We start from the raw sequence: 24,031 nt of genomic DNA, 5'->3' as shown, positions 1-24,031 counted from the left end.
TTCGCATAGAACACTATTTTCTGAGTTCAATAGAGCATTTTGTTTCGTTCCGTATAAACGTACAAAGGAAATCGAATCAATCCATAACAGCTGTCAAATCAACTTTGTTATCATAAACTAAGTCGTATAAGGTTACAGATTAATACGTAATGAAATCGGTACACACGCATTGTTTGTCAATTATCGTCATAGAAATTATGCATACCCGGCTATGGGTACATAACAAAATCATATCACCTTATGACATTCTGATATAAAGATTTTATCGGAATTAGTTACTCATGCTGATTTTGATTCTGATCATGTCCCTGTTAAATTTCAAATATCCCATGAAGCTATTCTCAATCCCATCAGCTCCACTTTCAATTACTTTCGAGCTGACTGGAATATATATGAAACATATATTGACTCTAATCTTGATGTTAATATTTTCTTTACAAACAAAACTTGATATTAACAATGCTCTTGAAACTTTCCATTTTTTTATTTTTCTTGAAAATCCCATTGCTGAAGCCAGGAGCATTGCAATTTCAAAATGTGAAGTAAAATTTGAATCCGTGATTATAGACGATGATCTTAAACTGTTGATGCGCCTTAAACACGGCAATTTCAACGCCCCAAACAGGAGCGCCAACGAAACTATCCTGAAAACCCGAAAACAACGAAACTATACTTGCGCAACCCGTTCTGAATCACAGTTTCAACCCCAACCTGATTCAGGTCTTCCTTTAGAAAAATATATTTTCGTCAACAGATTCAAAATTCAAAACCACCCCCTAACAACAAATCTCTTATCCACCCAACAAACGGTACCGCTAGTTCTATTCGTGATCAAAGGTCAACATCCCACCGCAAAATCGCTTGTATTTGGAGGTGATTTTAACCTCCAAGTTGCCAAATAACCTCCAAAACATCACCTCCAAGTTAGTTCTAATAACCTGTTATATGAAACATGGTGGCGCGTCGATCGTCGCAATCAATGGATCATTAAAATAACCAAAACGGCCGCTATGGAAAGCATAGATAGCGCCACCGTAGTCTTGTGTGTTTGACAGAACAGCAATGCTGTCACAATGTTAAATCCCATATACAGTGGCGCCTTTGTTTTGATGCGGTGAGCACTTGCAAAAACTACCTTCAATGATCCATTAGAGGCTATTTTTTACTATTCATGCCGACAAATGCCTAAATCTATCTATTGACTGTTGATCCGGAAGATTTCTGCCTTGAGGCAGCAACAGCCGCGCAAGAAAATTTTGAGCGGCTGTTGCTGCCTCTAGGCGGGAATCTTCCGGCATATTCAATCCTCGTCGGCACAAAACAGAGAGATCAGGCGTCTGTTGACTACAATCCTTGCGTTACAGAACAGTGTAGTGTTCGCCGGGTGCGGTCATAACCGGCCGAAGCGTTTAATGTGGTTTCCGCGGTGATTACAGAGACATCAGGAACCGTTAAGGAAGGAGGGACCGAAACCAGCGGAGCCCATTATGATGAATGAAAACATAAACAAAAATCATCTGGTCATGCCAGCTGATCTTAAATTCACCACGACCACAGGACTGAAACGGCTGTCATCCACGAACAACTGAAGTGAAGCCAAAAATTTGGTGCTATAGTGGTTTCTGCGCTCGTGTACATACACGTTACATGTCACCAACACTACTTAAAGATTGCTGGTTGAAAATATAAACGAAGATCAGCTGTTCACAGCAATATCAAATGGCAGTATTTTCAACCAGCAAATTTGCGCACGTGATCGTGACACCGCTCGGCGAGAGCTCAATAGGCCTATTCACATGACGTCTCAAATCAGCTGATCGGGAAGCACTTTGACAGTTCTTCTATGAAAATGACAAGCCCGTGTTAGCACCGGTCCTCCACCGATGTAAACAAATGCATAGACGGATCTGTCACATGAAAAGGCCTATGGAGAAGGTGCTGATTTGACAGCTCGTCCAAAAATACCGTTTTAGGCACGAGACACACTCGATTTCGAATGCGACATTCATATTTTACCCATCAATCTGGTGCTGAGTGCGTATTATTTTATCCAGTTTTTCTGTAATTGCTTGATAATTTAGCCACATTTTATTAGGCACAACGATAAACGATTATCAATAGTATGTTTTACTCATACGACATTTGTCGCTTCCGCACGGGGTTTGATGAAGGCAAAGCCTAAATTTGTTTATTCCACCACAGCCCGGATAAAAACGTATCATTCAGTGCATGGAATAAACCATTAATGTATTGGATACAATACAGCGTATTGTAATTGAATGTCGAAGCAATATTATTCTTGTTTGGATATACAATTCAAAAACAATATAATATATTGTAACAGAACATTGTATTGTTTTTAATTGGTTTTATACCTTACAATTTTGGTCAAATTCCTATTTTCGCGTAAAACAACTGTTGCTTTTTTCTATGTAGCTTTGCTGAAAGAAATAAACAAAACAAGTTCAGAAAGCAAGAAATGTTGGGTGAAAAATATTCAAAAAGTAAAATTAAGTAGTTTTTTAGAAGTCACTTGACATTAGCTGTAACGACGAATGCAACCATGATACAGTTCGTTGAATTGTTTTTGTATTGTACAACAATACACGAATTGCTAATCAAAACAATACATGAACAATATATCGTATTATATTTTCAAAATGTTTGTATGAGAAAATATCTATATTTGTATTGTTACGATACTTAACCACCCATACATTATATTGCAAAAATCTCATACACGGTGTAACCTCTCAAAATGGTTACATTTGTTTTTTTTTTGTAAATATTCCCTGTAAATAGTTTTTTTGTACATTATTATTATTATTCTTATTATTCTGATTATTACTCTCATTATTATCCCTATCATCATTATTATTTTTTATTACTACCCTTATTACTATTATCATTTTTATTACGGCTGCTTAAAAATAATATGAATTTAAAATTGAAATGCCTATTCCTGAAATACAATGAAATTAAAATGTGAATAAGTAAGAAATATCGAATGCACTTCCCTTGAACATCCCTATCCCAATCATAACGCCTACTACCCACACACCACCAACACCGGTACCAAACAAGAAGGAGAAACTGACAGCACCGTTGGTAACCACCGAAGCCAACGGAGGAATAAAACTGCTTGTCATGATTGCAGCAGTAGCTATTAGGTGAACGAAGTTGAACGGAAAAGTTGTCCGCGATTTTTACTCCCGCTTTTCTTTTTTTCCATTAGTGAACGGAAAAGTTCGGCGCTCTGTGAGTAAAAGTGAAGTGTGGTGAATCAGCACTACGGTGCGGCCCATTTGTGGAAGTCAGGATCCGTCAAGAGCCGATCAGAAGAAGCCCTCGGTGCGCCACTGAATCCTGCTTGGCCCGGTCGGTGATGGTGGACAACAAGTGAGAAGAAGAATCCTACGGTGCGCCATTGCATCACTCCGGTCGGCTAGTGTGATCGCACAAGGAAAAGCCCCGGTCTTCCAGTTTCTCCGTTTGGGCCCAGCCGACAAGGGAAATTCAATGACCTCCCATTTGAAGACTGGCTCCGTTGTACACGCCGACCTCAGAAGACAACGCCAGACGCATCCATCCAATCCGCATGCCCTTACTACGCCGGCTCCCGCCACGCCATTGGAAACAGATGAAGCCTGCGAAGTTTTGTGGTAATGTACACCCCAATTTCCAAACTTTCCTTGCATTTTTCGCACATCCTTTGTACAAAATGTAAGATTAAAAGAAACCTAAATTAAATATGTAAATCCACTGAATTTATGAACTCTTTTGGAATTTTTACACGCTAAGCCCTGGTTTCCTCCATCTCTTGATTTCGGTTTTGTCCACCTTGAAGAATTAAATATTGACGTAGGACTACGTTTGGTTTTTTGAAAGGGAAGTTTTTCCGCCCAGATCCCCAAATTCCTCTTGGAGCAAGTAAAAACGACCCTGAGGCCCAGGAAAAAAGCCCGGTTGGGGACAATAGAGGTTCCCAACCTAAAGAATCTCTAACAACGGTGGTTTGCGAATACCCTTTAATGGGTAAAAATTTACCCATTTTTAAATAGCTCACGCTTCTGTTAAAAAATGGGTGAATTCAGAAATGAAAAACGGGTAAATAAACACCCATTACAGTTAAGCCACTACAGATTAAAAATGGGTATTTAAAAACTCATTTATGGGTGAAAAAATAGTTAAAGCAAACATTCCATAGACGCAGCTGTGTTGTGCGCAGTTCCGAAACTTAAGTATAATTTTACTTCTTTTTTTACTGTTTTTTTGTATTGTCTGTCTCAAGATAAATCCAATTATGGCGATTATCTGCCCATGTCTCCAAATATAAGCGCAGCGGTCACTGATCATACAGAACCTCCAACTTCCAAACACAGTACATGCACTAGACAGCAAGCACACTCATCGTGTTCAGTTGCTCCTGATATTTATCACTAATACATAGATACACTTCTGTCATTCTGCGAAAACCACGTGCTTTCAATTTGGGCGGGAAAGTTTTTCCATTCATTTCACCCTGCGGGTGTCAGTTCGCTGTAACGGCTGCGGGCGTACGACCGCCGCCGGACTCTAAAAAAACATAAGATGATCAATAAATACAACATTCAAAGAAGAGGTAAGCTATTAACTTACATAGCAATGAATTTATATTGATCTCAAATCACGCAAACATTTCAGATTTTCCTGATGTTCCTGCCTCGGTTCCAGCCGCTTGCAGAACATTTCCAACAACTGACTTGTAACATTATATTGTTTGTTTTTGTAATAAAAAAAGTGTTTGTACGGCAATTTCATTACAAAACTCATTATTAAAGTCTAGGTTAAGATAATTTGCATTCCCCTCCTAAAAAGTGGGAAAATTTTTACCCTTTTTTGCCGCGAGCTAGATTTACAAAAAGGGTAAAAAAAATACCCATCCATTGACATAAACCGCTTTTAACCGTTAAAGAGTAAACCGTGTTTACTTATCAAATGTGGAGAGGCACTTCTAGAGAAAATGGGTGAATTTTTACCCATTAAAGGGTAAACGCAAACGACCGTGTATACCATACAGTGAACTGTTCAAAACAATATATTGTACTGTAATTGTATTGTCATTTTACAATATACTGTATTGTATTTCCAATATATTGAATGGTACTGTTACAATGCGTTATATTGTTTTTGTATTGTATTGTGCTCTGCAAGATAAATCCACGTAATGCGATTATCTGAAAATGTCGATATACCGTCGCAGTGATAATGAAAATCACCAAATGTTTTAGATTTAGCAAATTTGAAACATTTGTGTCCTCGAAGGACGAAAAAATCCAAGCCTACTTGAATTTTGACGTTGCGTTTGAATTGCGCGCATATCTTCTGCGCGTTACCGCCGCCGCTGGATGTGGATTTAATATAAGCGCCGCAATATTTTTTATCCGGGTAGCGCCATGATGACACAAGATAACCATAAGTTAAACACACTGAATCCGTGTTGGATGATGATCTACACGGTCGTTTGCGAATACCCTTTAATGGGTAAAAAAATACTCATTTTGGAATAGCACCCATATCTGTCAGAAAGCGGGTAAATTCAGAGATGTAAAAAGGGTAAATATATACCCATTACAGTAAAGCAACTGTAGTTTAAAAATGGGTGTTTAAAAACCTATTTATGGGTGAAAAATAGTTGGAAATCATGTACAGTAATTTGAAGCAGCTGTGCGACGCAGTATACGAATTGAAAATGGTAGTTTATTGTTTGTAGGTTTTACTTTTAGTATACAACGTGTTTACCGATGAAAGCACTTCACTAGTAAGTTGTGAACTTAAACAGCTTTATACAGATTAACAGATAAAAATCTTGAAACACGCATAATTTTCAGGTTGTCTCGTTGTTTCTGCCACCTTGCCTGTAGCTGACATGTCGCTGGTCAAAAGGAAGTAGCTGTTGGTGCAGAAACAAAATATCTTTATATATTAATACATTTATCAAGCGTATTGTATCAATGCAATTAATTGTGTTAATAAAAACTAATATTTCGATTCATATATTTATTTATTTCATGAGTTATGATTTGAGGTTATAATTATTTATATCTATTAATCGCAAAAAGGGTAAATTTTTACCCTTTTTTTGACAAAAAGGGTAAATTTTTACCCTTTTTATGCCGTGAGCTAGTTTTACAAAAAGGGTAAAAAAATACCCATTCATTGACAGAAATCGCTTTTACCCGTTAAAGAGTAAACCGTGCTTACTCTTTAAATGTGGAGAGGCACTTCTAGCGGAAATGGGTAAATTTTTACCCATTAAAGGGTATTCGCAAACGACCGTGTATGCACCCATATGTTGACGCACACGAATTTGAAATGGAATGCTTCAGGAACTTATGTAGAAAACTATAGAATTCATGTTGTCGGTTGATAAATAAGTCCATGAAGCAAAACTAAAGAATTGAATGTGTAGCACACACGAAGTTTGTAAGAAAATCACAACTAATCGATACACTGAAACAAGCGTTGAAGTAATGAGAACCATGAACAAGTTTTTAAATTTACTATTCCAATCAAGATTGAGCTATCAAGAGCGCTTTTTATTTGCGTTTTGGTCCCTCTCTGTCCAACCGCATCGATAGCCGAGCGGTAAGCGTTCGCGCTTGACAATCGCAAGATCCTCGGTTTGATTCTGGCTTGCTGCAAGTTTTTAACCATGATATAGTAATTTTTACTGTCAAAATGGTACCATGGTAAAATTGGATACACAAAATATTTGAAATAAATGCAAATTTAGTCTGCACAAATCAAGTGGCGTTGTGTATTTAATTTAACCCTCTAACATAGTATTTTCAACTGCAACGCTGTTCTCAGTGTATAGACGTTTATGAATCGATCGATGTGGATTTTTCTCAGTGTAGCGCTTTCTTCAGGGGGTTGACCACGACGTGATGGCAAAACCATAGGGGAAAAAGGGGTCTGCATTTTCTCGAGGTGAAACAAATTATAGGGGACCGAGGGGTGAACTAACGTGCCGCAAGTTTTTCATTGTTTTCTAATAGTTAAAGGCTCCAAAAACATATCGGTTCCTTAGGGAAGTTTGTTCAGTAAATTGACAGAAAGCATATAAGCCAATAAAAAATTTTCACGGAAATGGTCTATTGACAGAAAGCATATAAGCCAATAAAAAAAATCACGGAAAAGTGGATAGCTGAATCAATGAAGTGGGTGTATTTAATTTGACGTGCTGGCGTAAGTTAGTTTTACTTCGAAACAACTTTACGAGACGGTTCGGAACAGCTGATCGCCGCAACGGCATCAATTGAGCATAGCATGCATAGCATAGACTGACTGTACATGTCAATGGTTGCTACTCCGTGATTGATCGGAACTGGTAAGAATTGCACTGGGATCCAAATGAATAAGGGATGGGAGTTTCCGCCGGCCAAGCCCTTACAGTCAGTTGAGATGGGGAAGGAATGTTAGGGTGTAATGATTGTTGCTTCTAGAGACCGAGAATACCTCTGCATCTCCACAATCACCACGGGAAGGGTGTTTATTAGTGAGGGAGGAAAAGATCTGGGAGTCACTTCTGGTCGGTGATGCGATCCATGGACAAGGGGGAGATATACGACTTATATTTAAAGCTAGTTTTGTATTTTTGTCTCGAGAAGTTTTTGGTAGAAGCTTTAAAAAATACGTCAACATCTATAATGTCGAACAATTCAAAAGACTTTTTTATTAATGACGAAAACTGAAAATTACATGTATATATTTTAAATTATATGAAACAGGAATAATGCCGACACTTATAGTGACGAACCATACAAAGTTTGTTTTAATATTACATAAAAGTTACGCTTTCAAGAAAAAATGTGTTATCATAAGCATGAAACGAACTCACCAGTTGGTAATCCATCCTCGACTGAACACAAAACTGAACAACAAACCGAAGACAAACCGTCCTGCTTGGGCTTCACGAAGCACTACCCAGCAAAACGCTCCAAAACAGAAAAAAAATCCTCCGGCGACGAAAACACGCGCGAAACCGTGAGCAAAATCTATCGGACGACGCAAAACCGAACTGTCCTGCTTGGGCTTCACGAAGCACTACTCAGCAAGACGCTCCAAAACAGATAAAAAAATCTCCGGCTACGAAACCACGCGCGAAACTGTGAGCAAAATCTATCGGACGACGCAAAACCGAACAGTCCTGCTTGGGCTTCACGAAGCACTACCAGAAGGGGATTCATTTACAAATAGTAGGCCCTGAAGAGCAATTATTTTGTTACATCATCGTATTGTCTGTCTCAAGATAAATCCAATTATGGCGATTATCTGCCCATGTCTCCAAATATAAGCGCAGCGGTCACTGATCATACAGAACCTCCAACTTCCAAACACAGTACATGCACTAGACAGCAAGCACACTCATCGTGTTCAGTTGCTCCTGATATTTATCACTAATACATAGATATACTTCTGTCATTCTGCGAAAACCACGTGCTTTCAATTTGGGCGGGAAAGTTTTTCCATTCATTTCACCCTGCGGGTGTCAGTTCGCTGTAACGGCTGCGGGCGTACGACCGCCGCCGGACTCTAAAAAAACATAAGATGATCAATATTACACCGCAACTTAAACCGTAGCAATATATTTTTTAAAATTTCGTCACGATAACAATACCCCTCTCGCCCCAAAACGTGTTTGTTTATTTTGCTCGATAGGTAGACGATTTTTCGGTTCAATAGGTAGACTTGGTTTCAGTCTTCGCGCAACTCTCCAATCATAGACTCTGCTCTCGTTTTAATTAATCGTTAACGCTATCAAATCCCATTTCCGGAAGGGTTCAAATCTTACTCAGGTTCTAGTAAACTTTCGCCATCGAATTCAAAATAGATACCGATACGGCGATATCCGATATACAGACGGCTCGAAACTAGCAGATCGAGTGGGTTTCGGAATTTGCAGTACAAATTTTAGAACAATCACACCGTTCAGCGAATCAATTCTTAGTTTTCTCCGCTGAATATTGGTACCTAGCGAGAGCCCCATACTTATAGTCACCTACTCTGCCAGTGCCCTACACGCTAAGATCAGTTTACCCAAATATGGGTAAAGTTTACCCATAATCGCCAAAAAGTGCACACACTCATTTTATGAGTAAAGTGAACTCTACTCATAAATAGGTAAACTCTTAAAACCCATAAATGGGTATTTGATTTTGAGCGACATTATGGAAAAAATACCCAAATATGAGTACTTCATTTTTCTTTTCTTTGCTGATTTTCAATAATGAAAATATTAAACAAACTAGCTACAATACGCGAATACATGATGCACTACTTTTATTAAAATCTAATATGTGTGGCCAATATGACAGTTAAATATGAAGATATCGACTTTTGATATTCGAGTGCTCATCAGTTGGGTTTTATCCCAATCAGGGAACACCTAGCCATTGACTCATCCCATCTAGCAGGGCCCCAACGAGCGAATCCCCAGCGTATCCGCACAACAGCGTTGCACATGATGCTGATGGTTGCAAATGACTGTCCCAGTAGAGACCGACTTTGATCCAACCAGATGAACGGATGTCCCTCAGGTTGGAATTTTCGGGTTGAAGAGATTGGATGCCGATGCAGCAAATATCGCCATAAATACAAGCTGAAACAGATAATGTTTAAAGTCTTAGTATATCTTTATTCAAAAAATATAAATAAATACCTTTAAATTATCCAAGTTTTAAAGCAAAACCGTTTAAAGATTGCAATCACCTCTTTGTTGTTACTGAATATCGTGCCGCTAATTGTTGATGTTTTGTTTTTCATCCAAATATGGGTACCTTTATTACTCATATTTGGGTAAAACGACTTTACTTATAATATGGGTGAATTTTACCAATTTTTATTGGTAAATTTTACCCATATTATGGGTTTTATATGAAAAACTCATATATGGGTAAATGAACTACCTATTTATGGGTAAACTGATCTTAGCGTGTACAGGCATCGAAATCCAGCACTAACCAACATCTTTTCATTCAGGCTATCCAGGCCGAGCTACACGCTAACATGAAAGTACCCATTAAATGGGTTTCTTGTACCCATTTTTATGGACAGTATGGAAATGTCAGAAAAAGGGTACTTTTCAGTGACATAAAAAAGGGTATTTTAACCTCACTATGAAGTATCTTTCTTGGCAATATAAATGGGTAAATAGTGCACATGATAGTCAATAGCGCCATTTTCCAATTTAGTTTGTTTACCGCTCGGTGTTGTGAAAAACTCATGTTTTTTGGATATATATATTCAATATCAATTATGGAAGAAAATATTGCACGTACAATTTTCCGACACGTAAGTAATATCAGTGGATTCTTTCCGATAAAGTGGATTCATTATTAATCGTTTTTTTGATTGCAGAATTTTGGACGACTGCTGCTGATTTCACTGCCGACTGCAGCAATTCCCGTAGTGCCTGGGTTGTCTGCTAGATGTTCACCGAAATGATCACAAAGATGTAGAATTTGTTTGTTAAACTATGAAATAAATGTACGTTGTGTTTTATTAAGTCTCTTCTGCTTTTCATCATTATACAGAACTTTTCAATTCAGTATCTTTGCCATAACCTCAATCTGCAGCATCGCTCCTAAAATAATGGGGTTTTATTACCCATGTTCTCATGAGAGGTCAAGAGTGAAAAATACCCATTATTTGAAGTTCGATGCGAATACTCTTTAATGAGTAAATCGACTTTACTCTTTTAATGAGTTATGCCACTTTTCTTGGAAATGGGTATTATTTTACCCATTAAAGGGTACTTTTATGTTAGCGTGTAGATAACCTTTCAATATGTTTTCCTATTGATTTTTTCTTTAATTATTTTTAGTATTATTATTAAGGTAGCTAGAATTAAAAAAAAAACAAATGAATTATAGAAATTGAATTGAAACTTGAATGAATTTAAGTGAAAAATAAAATTTTGAATTGCCTCTCTCTACTCTCCTTGATCGCCCCTCTTCCCAATACCCGTAACGCCTGTTATATCTAGCCTTATGCGTGGTATGCACCTGAAGTCTGGTATCCACATCCTAAGTAGAGCGGCCAAGTACAATATGTTGCTAATTACCAAAGTAATTTTGACAGTCGATCCAGTATGAGCGAACTGTCACTATTTTCCTTGCGGAATAATTTAGCGGAACATTCTTCCGTAATGGGTAGTATCCACTTCGTAAGTACTGTGCAAAAGGATAGGACAAGTAATGACCAAGAAATACTTCAGCTGTCCAAATTACTTGATCTGTATCCAGTTGACAAGTAGAGTTGATTTCGTAACATTGGTAATGCCTGCGGTAGAAAACAAATGGAGCTGTCACTATTCCGTACGGAAAAATGTGCCGCTCAATTATTCCGCAAGTAAAAGTGACACTTCGCTCATTCTGGATCAGCTGTCAAAATTGCTTTGGTAATTAGCAACAAATTGTACTTGACCGCTCTACTTAGGATGTGAATACCAGGCTTAAGGAAAAATTACAGCTCCATTTGATTTGCACGGCAGGCGTTATGAAACGTTACGAACATTCGCTCTACTTGTCAACTGGATACAGCTCAAGTAATTTGGACAGCTGAAGTATTTCTTGGCCATTACCTGCCCTATCCTTTTGCACAGTACTTACGAAGTGGATACTACCCATGAAACGTAAAGCGCTCAAGTAAAATTTCATCTTTTTACCAAAGTAATTTTGACAGCTGAATCAATATGAGCAAAATGTCACTTCTACTTGCGGAATAATTGAGCGTCACATTTTTCCGTAGGGAGAAGTGACAGCTCCATTTGATTTGCACAGCAGACGTTACCGACGTTATGGAATCAGCTCTACTTCTAAACAGCGTACAGCTTAAGTAATTTCGGTTATCGTAGCACCAATCTGGAGTTCGCCGGTTGGACTTCCGAAGCGAAGTTTTGAACGAACTAACTGTCATTGCTCTGCCGGCTCGGCTTTTATCTCGACTGTTTTAGAAAACTGCCCAACATCACGTCGACGGAAGAAATTTCACCACAACGGAGGATTTGTCAGTTCGAGCGCGCCAAAATCCTTCCGATTGAAAATGTGTTGGCGGTGCTTAAGGTGCAACTGTTTGCTATCCATAAATGATGATCAATTTTGTAGTTTTGGGATGTGATATCGGTTCTACCGGACAGAGATGAACTGTAAGTGTATCAACATGCCTGTTGCTAGCAAGCATATGATCCGGATAGATCACCGAATGACCGATATGATATAAAACAGACATATTTTTTTTTTCAACGATAGTTTGAACATAGATTGTTCATGGATGCCACGATGAGTCTATCGTGTGTTACCTTAAGTTCGTTGATAAAGAAGAGGAAATTGAGCGAAGTTCTTTTTCTGAATTTTATCGGAATGCACAATAGCGGAATCATTCCTTGACCGTTTCTTGTCCTATCCTTTTGCACAGTACTTATGATCAGCGTACCGGCCATTACCCATATCGTCAGCGCCATGCTATACACGCAGAAGAATTTCTTGATGTTGAGATTACTATACTGTTAATTACTTTTACTTACGCACAAATAGTTCTTTCGAAGTAAAATTAACTTACCCCAACACTAAATTAACATCAAATCAAATACACACACCCCAAGTAACCACAAGCATTATAACATTGCACGTATTCTACTGCATATCAACAACATTGATGTAACATTGCTTTTATTCGACATATTTCAAGAGCTGTCAAGCAATAAAGCATTAACTCTACATTACAAATGTATCAATGCACTAACATCACTTTATAAATTGCACAGCTGCACTAATGTTACTCTATGAATTGCTACATTGCTTTATCGTCGTTTTTGCATTAGTGCAACTGTAAAAGGGCCCTTTTCCACTTTTAAACTACTTTAATGGTAGGCTTACGGCAATGCAGCTACATTATATATGCAATGATATAATGCTCCATGGTTACTTGGGACTTCATTGATTCAGCCATCTACTTGCACTTATATCAATTATAGTTTGGATAATTATTACTTTCCGAAAACATTCACAAATCTAGATTTCAAGTCATGCTCACAAATCTACTAACTTTTAACTTACAAGGAATACTGTAGGTGCTAAGATGACCACCCTGCACGCAGGAGACTACTTATCAAGTTTACCGAAGTGCACTTTGATTCTTGCAATGTATTTTTTAGATAGATGAAGCAGCAACGAATCTTTTCAGATATGATGATAAAGCAGAACAAAATGTTGAGTAAACATTGCAAAATATTGTAAACTTAATCAAATTTACTTTGAGTGAACTAAAATTTGAATTTTGACGTTTGACGTTTGTAAATACAATAAAAAATATAGTTGCAAACAACCATATGACATAGTTATTTTCAACAATATACTGTCAAATCAACTATATTTATAGTTATCTCTAAATTAACCTTAAAATATAGTTAACTTGACCGGAAAAATGATAACGAATACTATATTTTGTTCTCCGTGTAAGCCATTTTACGAGACGTTTCGGAACAGCTGATTGCTGCAATGGTGTCAATGGGTTACATGCATGCCCTGATTCGCTACTCGCCACATAGTAACGCACATGCGCAAATGTCTATGCACGAAAAATCGCTAAAAGGTAACGCGAAAAATATTTGTTTGGCGAAATGCATCTAAAAAAATTTATTTCTCAAAATTGGGAACTTTTTTCGAAAATATATTTGGTACAGGTTGTACGTAATGATAACGACTATCACGCCTACCAAATATTTTTTCGATTAATGCTTTCATTTACGAGAAATTTGAAGTTAGATGCCTTTCCCCATACAAAATTAAACAAGAAAACTTCTTCTGATCAACTGTGACCTAGGGCAAAGCAGGTAATCCATTGACTGGAGACCGGTATTTTTAATAACGCCGGTGACATGAAGAATATGTTAAAAAAGAGATCCAAAAATGATTGTTACTGCAACATTACACCTAGTTGTTGTATAAGCTACCTCTTTGTTGGCCATTTTGCACATAAAAATGCACTATTTTAATATTTTTTCTACGCTACGCTAGAAATGCGCACAGTCATCAACCATCATCATCGCGAAAACTGACTCAGCAAATGGACTATCGAAAATCATAGAAACCTTTTATGAAAATTCGCCACAAAAAATGGTTGAAATACATAAATTTGCAAACAAAACCAGAATTTGAAAACAAAAAATGTTCACGCGGCAACCTGGAACTGAACCAAGAATATTACGATCGATAGGCCTGAGCATACACCACGTGCCTATCGACGCCTTAATAAGGGTAATGCTAAAACGATACATAAAGCGTTTGTATTGCAGTAATCGTTCCATCTTTCATAAGACAAAATTTATGAATATCGATACTCATCGAACTGGACTATTGTATGGATCCGGCAGAAATAAGGACAAACTTTGTTTTTTAATTTTTTTTTCTCAATCTCCAAGCATCGCAACTAATATTTGAACAGTGCGCTGTATTCATAAGCATCGTAAAAATTAGCGCCACGCTTGAAAATTGATTTTAAAAAGCGGGAAGCTCGTGGAACGACTCCACTGTACTCAAATATGTTGGAAATATGTTTTTATTGGTGTATAAAAAGACTGTCCGGGATTACGAGCCAGTGATATATCAAAAAATCATCATCAAAAAGACTCAAGTTTGACTAGTGTAAGTGAATTTCAAGGAATAAAAAACAAAAGAAAACATTAACAATAACTTTCAAAAGTGTAGTGAGTTGCCATAATTCAAGATAATATTAGATAAATTGATTATATCTTCTTTAATAACAGTACCAGCCGCATCGACTGCAGTTCAAGCCACATGAACTTAAGCTCAGGTAATCAGAGCACTAACATCACAAACGTGATATTGTTATAGATATTGTACGGCAAACGTGGACATCAAGTTTATAAAAGATTGATGTTTTATTGTGTATTGGTATGGTTTTTAATAAAACTAAACGAAAAATATATGCTGTAGAACAGTTGTCCGGATTTCGATCCAAAAGTGTCCGGATTTAAAAACAACACTAGCATATTGATCATCTTATGTTTTTTTAGAGTCCGGCGGCGGTCGTACGCCCGCAGCCGTTACAGCGAACTGACACCCGCAGGGTGAAATGAATGGAAAAACTTTCCCGCCCAAATTGAAAGCACGTGGTTTTCGCAGAATGACAGAAGTATATCTATGTATTAGTGATAAATATCAGGAGCAACTGAACACGATGAGTGTGCTTGCTGTCTAGTGCATGTACTGTGTTTGGAAGTTGGAGGTTCTGTATGATCAGTGACCGCTGCGCTTATATTTGGAGACATGGGCAGATACTCGCCATAATTGGATTTATCATGAGACAGACAATAACGTGTCCGGATTAAAAGACAAGACATGCTTCATTATTTGAATGATTTTCAATTAAAAGTCATGTTATTTACCAAAAAAGAAAAAGTTCATCATTCTCGTGAACATCTGGGTTGAAGCAATGTTCAAAACACTATAACATTAATAATTTTCCAGAATAACACATGCATATTAAATTTAGAAGATTTGTGTCGACTTAAGCGTCCGGATATTGATGCACCACGGTACTGCTTCGCGTTAGGAGATGGGTTAACCAAGGTGCAAAGTTTGATTTTTGACCAACTTCGTCGCGTCGCAACTCGGTTCTCAATAGTGCGCATGATGCACACGGCGGAAGGCATAGATGCGCACTATAGCGAAGTGACTCGCAACGCGACGAAGTTGGTCAAAAATCGAACTTCGCACGTTGGTTCATCCATTTTTAGTCACGAAGCAGTATGTATGATCAGTGATCGCTGCACTTATATTTGGAGACATGGGGAGATAATCGCAATAATTGAATTTATCTAGGGACAGACAATATGATGCATAGGGGGTTGCAGCCGATCTTAGAATAAATACAATATTTACAAATTAAAAACGTTTTTTTCTTAATTGTAGGCAGGGTACGTTATTTTTATTTTAGCACTTACCTTTGTTTTCCTTCTTAATGTAAATGTTCATAATGAATCCTCCACCTATACCCATTGATTGCATGTTTGAAAGACCTATAATGAAAAACAAATAAAATCATTAGAACGCTTATAAGCCTACTGGTAGCCGAATATCTGTATTTTTACTCGTATTTCGAATTCAAACTCAGAGCTGCCAAATGATTTGAAAGAAAATCTGTATCCGCTAGGTTAGAAAATCGTTGTCCCATGCAAAAAAAAAATCTGTGCCCATAAAAAATTGTTGAAAGAAAATCTGTATTCAAAATGAATCTGTTTCAGAATTACAAATCCTGTGTAATATAAATCTGTATATGTGGCATTTGCATCAGCCTAATGTGGCAACCCCTTCGAAGCCCTGAGCAGAATCCAGATCATACACGGAGAACCGAAACAACTCAAACTTGGTGGTTGGTATTCCTGATATTTGACATTTATCATGGATCGGTTGTGTGAAGGCTTTGTTTTCATGGAAGTAGACCTTTTTACCGACGATACATGTGGCGAATGTAATTTCTAACAGGTTTCAGGAAGTGCACGGTAAAAAGAAGCAAGGTATTATACTGCGAAAAATGACATTTGGTAGTGACGTCATTCCTATCGCAAACTCGAACGAGTGCAAAAGAAAGCAAGGCCTGCTCTCCTTTACTATCCTCTGTAACCAGTGGTGTGTTGAAGTGTCCAAGATTTGTGAGACTATCGTGATTTTGTGTATCGTTTTGTTGTTAAATAACCAATACCAAGAAACTATTAAATTATTCAAAACTGGACACCACCCAACACCCACTGTGAAGAACGCAGCCGCATTTTATTAGTTCCGCTACTCACCACCAGAAGCCGAGAAGGATAAGGATGGGCGGCCATTGTGGGTGGTGTAAAGGGGGCCATGATGAGGCGAAATGATCTGGGAGGAAAGTTCTTAACGGACAAATATTAACCGCCATCGCTGAACCGGCAATTACCTTGCAACAGTCGTGAGAGCAAGACGTGAGCTAGCCTAATTGAGTGCTAAAAACTATAAATCCATGTAATAGAAAGTGACTTCGGTCTAAAGAGTGGAAGTGATAAGAGCGAGCTGTAGCATTATCACATCTGTATAGAATCATTTTTCTAGCATGTTTTTGAAAGATCATAAAATATTGATCTTGACAGTTTACAACTGTCCATTTTCAAGCAGACTTTCCCATACATTTTCAAGTGGTCCTTTCCACATGCAGGACTGATGCGCCAGCATTCTTTCAAGTGCATTCCTCTCGTGTTCCCACACACAATTCTGAAACATGTCATTCACACCTAAATGACTTCGATTAACCTCACAAGTTGTGCAACACACTTGTTTCCCATACCGTGATCATGCTGAGTACGCGCATCACATTTCATACCCATAAATTAATACAATTCCCTTTTCTACTCGAAGCGCTGACCTAACTCAACTCAAGCGCACAGTTAGAACAAGCATTTGTGTACGTTTACTTAGTTGTATGGTAAACGCCCCTTTTTCAATTATCTTCTCTCTCTTTGGATTGGCCATCGTTACTGTCGTATGTATCGATTGGCTATAGATATGCATGTTGATTCAGCCTTCTCCTGAAGTACTAGATTAATCAGTAGGTTAGCTCTAAGTTGATTGAAAAATAAAAGTCATTCGTAAATCAACAGTCTACAAGTGAAGTTTGTAGGTCCGAAGTCCACATGGCGACACGTGCAGGTTTTAAGTCCCAAAAAGACTTAGAATAGTTAAACTTAAGTGCAAGAAGTTAATTCCGTGTATCAAAAAACAAAAGTGTATTCCTGTGAATTATGGGTGAAACCCAGTCTAAACAGAACAATGAAAACGGTGATGTGCAACTCACCGCAATAGTGCAAAACCAAGAAGACCATACTGGTGAGCATGGTGTGCAAACCCTTCTTTTATGTTTTGAAATTGTTTATCGGCATATCGGTCTATATTGCTCGAAGTAAGAGGGAGCATGGAGAAGAAAGCAATGAATACTAGATGGATAGGTACCGTAAGGGAACGGCGAGAGAAATTGGATTAGATGTTGAAGAGGGCATACCATATGAAACAGTATTACTTGAAACGTCACTTCCTTGTGGCTAACGTCCCCTATGGGAACGGCTTGGGTGTGTTTTGAGAATGACACTACCAAGACAGCCTTCTTTTATGGGTTATCCTATTCGTCGTTCTGGTGCAGCTCATAATTACAGTTTATGGTGCTTATAAAAAACGCGAAAAGAAGATCGCGTTGAAAGCGGCTAAATCAATTGCTGCTCTGGATGCGTAAATTACAAAAATAAAAGAAACGTTCCGGCGACCCCAGCGACCCCTGTTTGTTTCCTGATTGAGCGTTGAGGAGAGCGCCTCCGCTAAAGACATCAGCAGCAGAAAATTTATGATCACCGAGCGTCGAGGAGAGCGCCTCCGCCGCCGATATCATGTTTGAGTCGCGATGACAAATGCCCGGGGCAAGCAGCTCGGCGAGGCCAACCGATTCTAACAACATTAAGATGCGCAACTGAAACACCTGGAGATAAGCAGTTGGAACCAGAGGTGACTATGTGAGTAGAATTGATATTGATATTTAGAGTCAAACCATCACATATACATATATCCAATGAACGAATATGAACAGCTAAAACATTTATATATTTATATTAAGAAATCTATCAACACTTCCCTAAAGGAAAGCACCTTAAGAGAAAAATTAAAGAATTGCAAAGATATTTATACCAACTTACAAATTGAATTTGGCGAAAATTCTGTTGATGAAATTTTTATTAACAATTCGAAAAGGTGGTATTTAGAAATAAATCAGATTATAAAAGCAAAATTAGACAAATTAAAAACCAAAAACCAATTGGCAATAACCTCAATCAGTATGGTGGAATCTGAAGAAGATCGTCCCTTCGACGTAAAACAAGCAACGGCTCTAGTACAGCCGTATGATGGCAGTTCGTCAAATTTAGAATCATTCATTGATTCAATAACCTTTTTGAAAGATCTTATTAAAGATAATCACATGGCTACGGCCGTGAAATTTATAAAAACCAGACTATCAGGAAAAGCTCGTATTGGTTTGCCTGATACCATAGTAACGATCAATGCTTTAATCGATCATATTAAATCAAAATGTCAGGATACGGCAACTCCTGATTCAATAGTTGCTCAGTTAAATACACTGAGACAACGGGGAACAATAACAAGTTTTTGTGAGGAGATTGAAAATCTTTGCGGCAAACTAGAAAATGTCTACGTATCGCAAAAAGTGCCGGCGGATGTTGCGAAAACAATGACTACAAAAGCAGGTGTTAATGCCCTCATTAAAGGTATTAACGCCAGTGAAACCAAACTGATACTAAAAGCGGGAAATTTTACTAGCATAAAAGATGCTCTGCAAAAAGCTCAAGAGTGTACCACTGATGCCTCTACATCACAAGTTTTTAATATATACAATAAACAACATCACGGACGCCAGGATACTAGATTCAATTCTCGTGGGTTCAACAGAAACCAGCAATCCAGAAACTCCTCTAGAGGTGGTTTTACTCGTTTTGTTCCAAAATTTCAACCAAATTATTATCATCAGTCTTCACGTGGAAGATACCAACGTGGAGGCTATAACAATCGTGGACGATTTAATGATAATCGCCCTCGATTCGATAACACAAACCGTATATACATGGCAAATGTGGATCAGTCATCTGGTCCACCACAGGCTCAAAATCGTGAAATTTCAAACAGAGCCGCTACTCAACAGCAACAAAACCAACGTAATTTTTTAGATCAATGTTAACTATAAATCTTTCTGCTTCCAATTTTATTAAAATTGGAGTGGAAATGACAAATTCAGTCTGCACTTTGCTTGTAGATTCAGGTGCGGATATTTCTATATTTAAATCTAACAAAATTTTGACAAATCACAAAATAAATTACGATGCTAAAACAATGCTTTCGGGCATAACAGAAGGAGAAATTGAGACATTGGCTGTAACTGAAACAGTATTGAATTTTGGAAACGGTGTAAGAGTTAACCATTCTTTTCATGTAGTTAATGAGAATTTTCCAATTTTAACTGATGGCATCTTGGGAAGAGATTTTCTATCTCAGTTCAGATGCAATATTGATTACGAATCCTGGTTGTTGAATTTCAATATTAATAATGTAACTGTATCTGTTCCAATTCAGGACACAGTTAATGAAAATTACATAATTCCACGAAGATGTGAAGTAATACGTAAGATTAAAGATTTAAACATCACAGAGGACATGGTTTTATTTTCTCAGGAAGTTAAACCTGGTCTTTTCTGTGGTAATGCAATAATTTCACCTACTTGTCCGTTTGTTAAATTCATGAATACTACTCTACAATCAATTAATGTTTCAAATGTTGACTTAAAGCTTATGATGGAACCATTGACTCATTACCAAATATTGAATTTTCGGAAATCTAATAAACCCGATGCCACACAGATAAGAAATAATGAAATTTTAAAGGAAGTTGACTTGACAAACGTTCCTGATTTTGCAAAAGATGATTTGAAGAAATTAATTACAAACTTTTCGGATATTTTTTCATTACCTGATGAACCGATAACTGTAAACAGTTTTTACGAACAGACCATAAATTTGAGTGATCCAGTTCCAACTTATATACCAAATTATAAAACCATCCATTCTCAAAGTGATGAAATACAATCCCAAGTTAATAAAATGCTGAAGGATAACATTATTGAGCCTTCGGTATCGTCATATAATAGTCCTATACTATTGGTTTCGAAGAAATCGACAGATGATAAGAAAAAATGGCGTCTTGTCATAGACTTTAGACAGCTCAACAAGAAGATTTTAAGTGACAAATTTCCTTTACCAAGGATAGATTCCATATTGGATCAGCTTGGTAGAGCAAAGTATTTTTCAACTTTAGATTTAACGACGGGATTTCATCAAATCCCATTAGATGAGAATTCGAGAAAATTTACAGCTTTTTCGACCCAATCAGGTCATTACCAATTTACCAGATTACCGTTTGGATTAAACATTAGTCCAAACAGTTTCAAAGAATGATGACAATTGCAATGTCTGGTTTGACACCAGAATTCGCTTTTGTTTACATCGAAGATATAATTGTCGTAGGTTGCTCGATGCAGCAGCATTTGCGTAATTTATCGGTAGTGTCTGAAAGAATTCGGAAATATAATTTAAAATTAAATTTGGCAAAATGCAAATTTTTCAATACGGAAGTTACTTATTTAGGACACAGAATAACCGACAAAGGTATTCTGCCTGACAGTAGTAAATATGACGTAATAAAGAACTATCCAGTTCCAAAGAACAGTGACGAAGTCAGAAGGTTCGTAGCGTTCTGTAATTACTACCGAAAATTCGTGCCTAATTTTGCAACAATTGCATTTCCGTTGAATCAATTGTTAAGAAAAAATGTAAAATTTGAATGGTCATCAAAATGTGAGGATGCTTTCAAGGCTCTTAAATCATTTTTGATGTCACCAAAATTATTACAGTACCCAGATTTTAAGCAAACATTTATATTGACTACAGACGCATCCGATGTAGGATGTGGTGCGGTATTGTCGGTATTGATGGCAACGAGTTACCCATTGCGTTTGCCAGTAAAAGTTTTACGCCTGGTGAAAAGAATAAATCAGTTATTTTAAAGGAATTGACAGCGATACATTGGGCTATCAATTATTTCAAAGCTTATTTGTACGGACGTAAATTTGTAGTTCGTACAGATCATCGTCCCTTGGTATTTTTATTCAATATGAAAAATCCAACATCCAAATTAACCAGGATGAGATTGGATTTAGAAGATTTTGATTTTTTCTATCGAATATATTCAAGGTAAAACAAATGTTACCGCTGATGCACTATCACGTATAATAACGACATCAGATGAACTTAAATCCAAAGGTATATTTATTGTTAATACAAGGTCAATGACAAGGAAGAAAAATGATGAAATTAAATGTAAACAACATCACAGTCCAATCAATGTCGATAATAAGCCTGATCAACTTGTTATCTATACGACAGAGAACTAGACTGAAACTAGAAAACTACCAAAACTTCGAAGTATAGTAGAAAATGAAAATTTAATTCTTACAATGTATGAAGCGCAGAAAAATAAAGTAATTATACGAATTACAACACAATTGCGAAGCATTAGACAAACATTAGTGTTTGCACTTTCAGTGTTGGAAAAGGAAATGAAAATGAATAAAATTGATAAAATTGCTCTTTCAAGTCTTGACCCAATTTTTAACATCGTATCTAAGGAAACATTTAAAGAATTAACACTGAAAACAATCAAAAGTTTACAGATTATAATATATAAACCGCCAAAGGTCATTAGTGATCTTGACGAAATTCAAAATATACTAAAAAATTATCATCAAACCCCAACTGGAGGACACATAGGTCAACATCGACTTTACCTCAAGTTGAGAGAAATCTACAATTGGACCAACATGAAAAGATCGATTGCGCAATTCATAAAGGCCTGTGAATTGTGTAAGATGAATAAAATTATTAAGCACACAAAAAAAGAACTATCCATCACAAATACACCATCTAGACCATTCGAAATAGTAGCTATTGATACAATAGGTCCACTACCAAAATCAAATAACAACAACAGATATGCTGTAACTATACAGTGTGAGCTGACAAAATATGTCATCTTGGCTCCAATTCCAACCAAAGAAGCAAATGTAATTGCTAAGGCTTTGATTGAAAACTTTATCCTAATATATGGAAAAATTTTAGAATTAAAATCTGATCAAGGAACCGAATATAAAAATGAGGTTCTTGATCAAATATGTAAATATTTACAAGTCAAACAAACATTTTCTACCGCCTACCATCCTCAAACCATAGGTTCCTTGGAGAGAAATCACAGGGGTTTAAACGAATACCTGAGAAATTTCGTCAATGAACATCATTCGGATTGGGATGACTGGCTTCAATATTATGCATTTACTTATAACACGACTCCACATTCTGATCATGGTTTTACGCCATACGAATTGGTGTTTGGAGTTAAAGCTAGAGTACCACACGAAGCATACACAGATGAGATGGATCCAATTTATAATTTTGATCTCTACAGTAATGAATTACGATATAAACTTCAGAAATCACACCAAATTGTTAAACAAAAATTACTTGAACAGAAACAAATTCGAAAAGAAATCAATGATCGTTCGACGAATCCGATTCAAATCAAAACAGGAGATATAGTTTATTTGCAAAAAGAAAACAGACGTAAATTAGATTCATTTTATACAGGTCCATATAAAATAAAATCAATATCAGATTCGAATTGTGAGATAATAAACTTGAAAATGAACCAATTATCTTTAGTACATAAAAATAGATTAATTAGATCATAAGAAGTGTTAGTTTATAAACCCGAGCCTAATCTCATAAAAAAAAATAATAATGAAAAAAAATGAAGGAAATGAGATAGGTCAATATTCTTAAGCATATGCTGAGGAGTGAGAAATTCGGATAATTTTAAGATAATTTTTATTTTATAATTGCAACTTATTATTCCAAATATTTCAATTATTATTACAAAAACTAGCATTTTATTTCATCATTGTAAAGGAGGTTGAAACAATTTTTAAAAATTTATTGAAACTATTTTGACAAGAATTGAATGATTTCACTTCGTAACGTCATTCACCCAAAGGGGGATGGTGTAGCATTATCACATCTGTATAGAATCATTTTTCTAGCATGTTTTTGAAAGATCATAAAATATTGATCTTGACAGTTTACAACTGTCCATTTTCAAGCAGACTTTCCCATACATTTTCAAGTGGTCCTCTCCACATGCAGGACTGATGCGCCAGCATTCTTTCAAGTGCATTCCTCTCGTGTTCCCACACACAATTCTGAAACATGTCATTCACACCTAAATGACTTCGATTAACCTCACAAGTTGTGCAACACACTTGTTTCCCATACCGTGATCATGCTGA

The 24,031-nt window shown here is 36.9% G+C and overlaps 1 protein-coding gene and 1 long non-coding RNA gene across 4 annotated transcripts in view; both read right to left on the bottom strand.

Annotated features, from left to right (window-relative positions):
• Positions 1-24,031, bottom strand: part of LOC23687751 (gamma-glutamyltranspeptidase 1) — a 698,533-nt gene that overhangs the window by 359,338 nt on the left and 315,164 nt on the right. For all 3 annotated transcript variants that reach the window (XM_021851045.1, XM_021851035.1, XM_021851054.1), the window contains exon 5: positions 16,010-16,084. In XM_021851045.1, coding sequence (XP_021706737.1) covers positions 16,010-16,084 — 75 coding nt within the window. The remainder of the gene's footprint in view (positions 1-16,009; positions 16,085-24,031) is intronic.
• On the bottom strand, positions 9,308-9,848 carry LOC110678328. The gene is made up of 2 exons (XR_002501503.1): positions 9,704-9,848; positions 9,308-9,643 (listed from the first exon to the last, which is right to left on the bottom strand). It is a non-coding gene; the product is annotated as an uncharacterized LOC110678328 (long non-coding RNA).

This window comes from Aedes aegypti, chromosome 1, assembly GCF_002204515.2.
Source record: "Aedes aegypti strain LVP_AGWG chromosome 1, AaegL5.0 Primary Assembly, whole genome shotgun sequence".
NCBI lineage: Eukaryota > Metazoa > Arthropoda > Insecta > Diptera > Culicidae > Aedes > Aedes aegypti.
The sequence above is the reverse complement of the archived record's forward strand: the minus strand, read 5'-3'. Positions and strand labels throughout refer to the sequence as shown.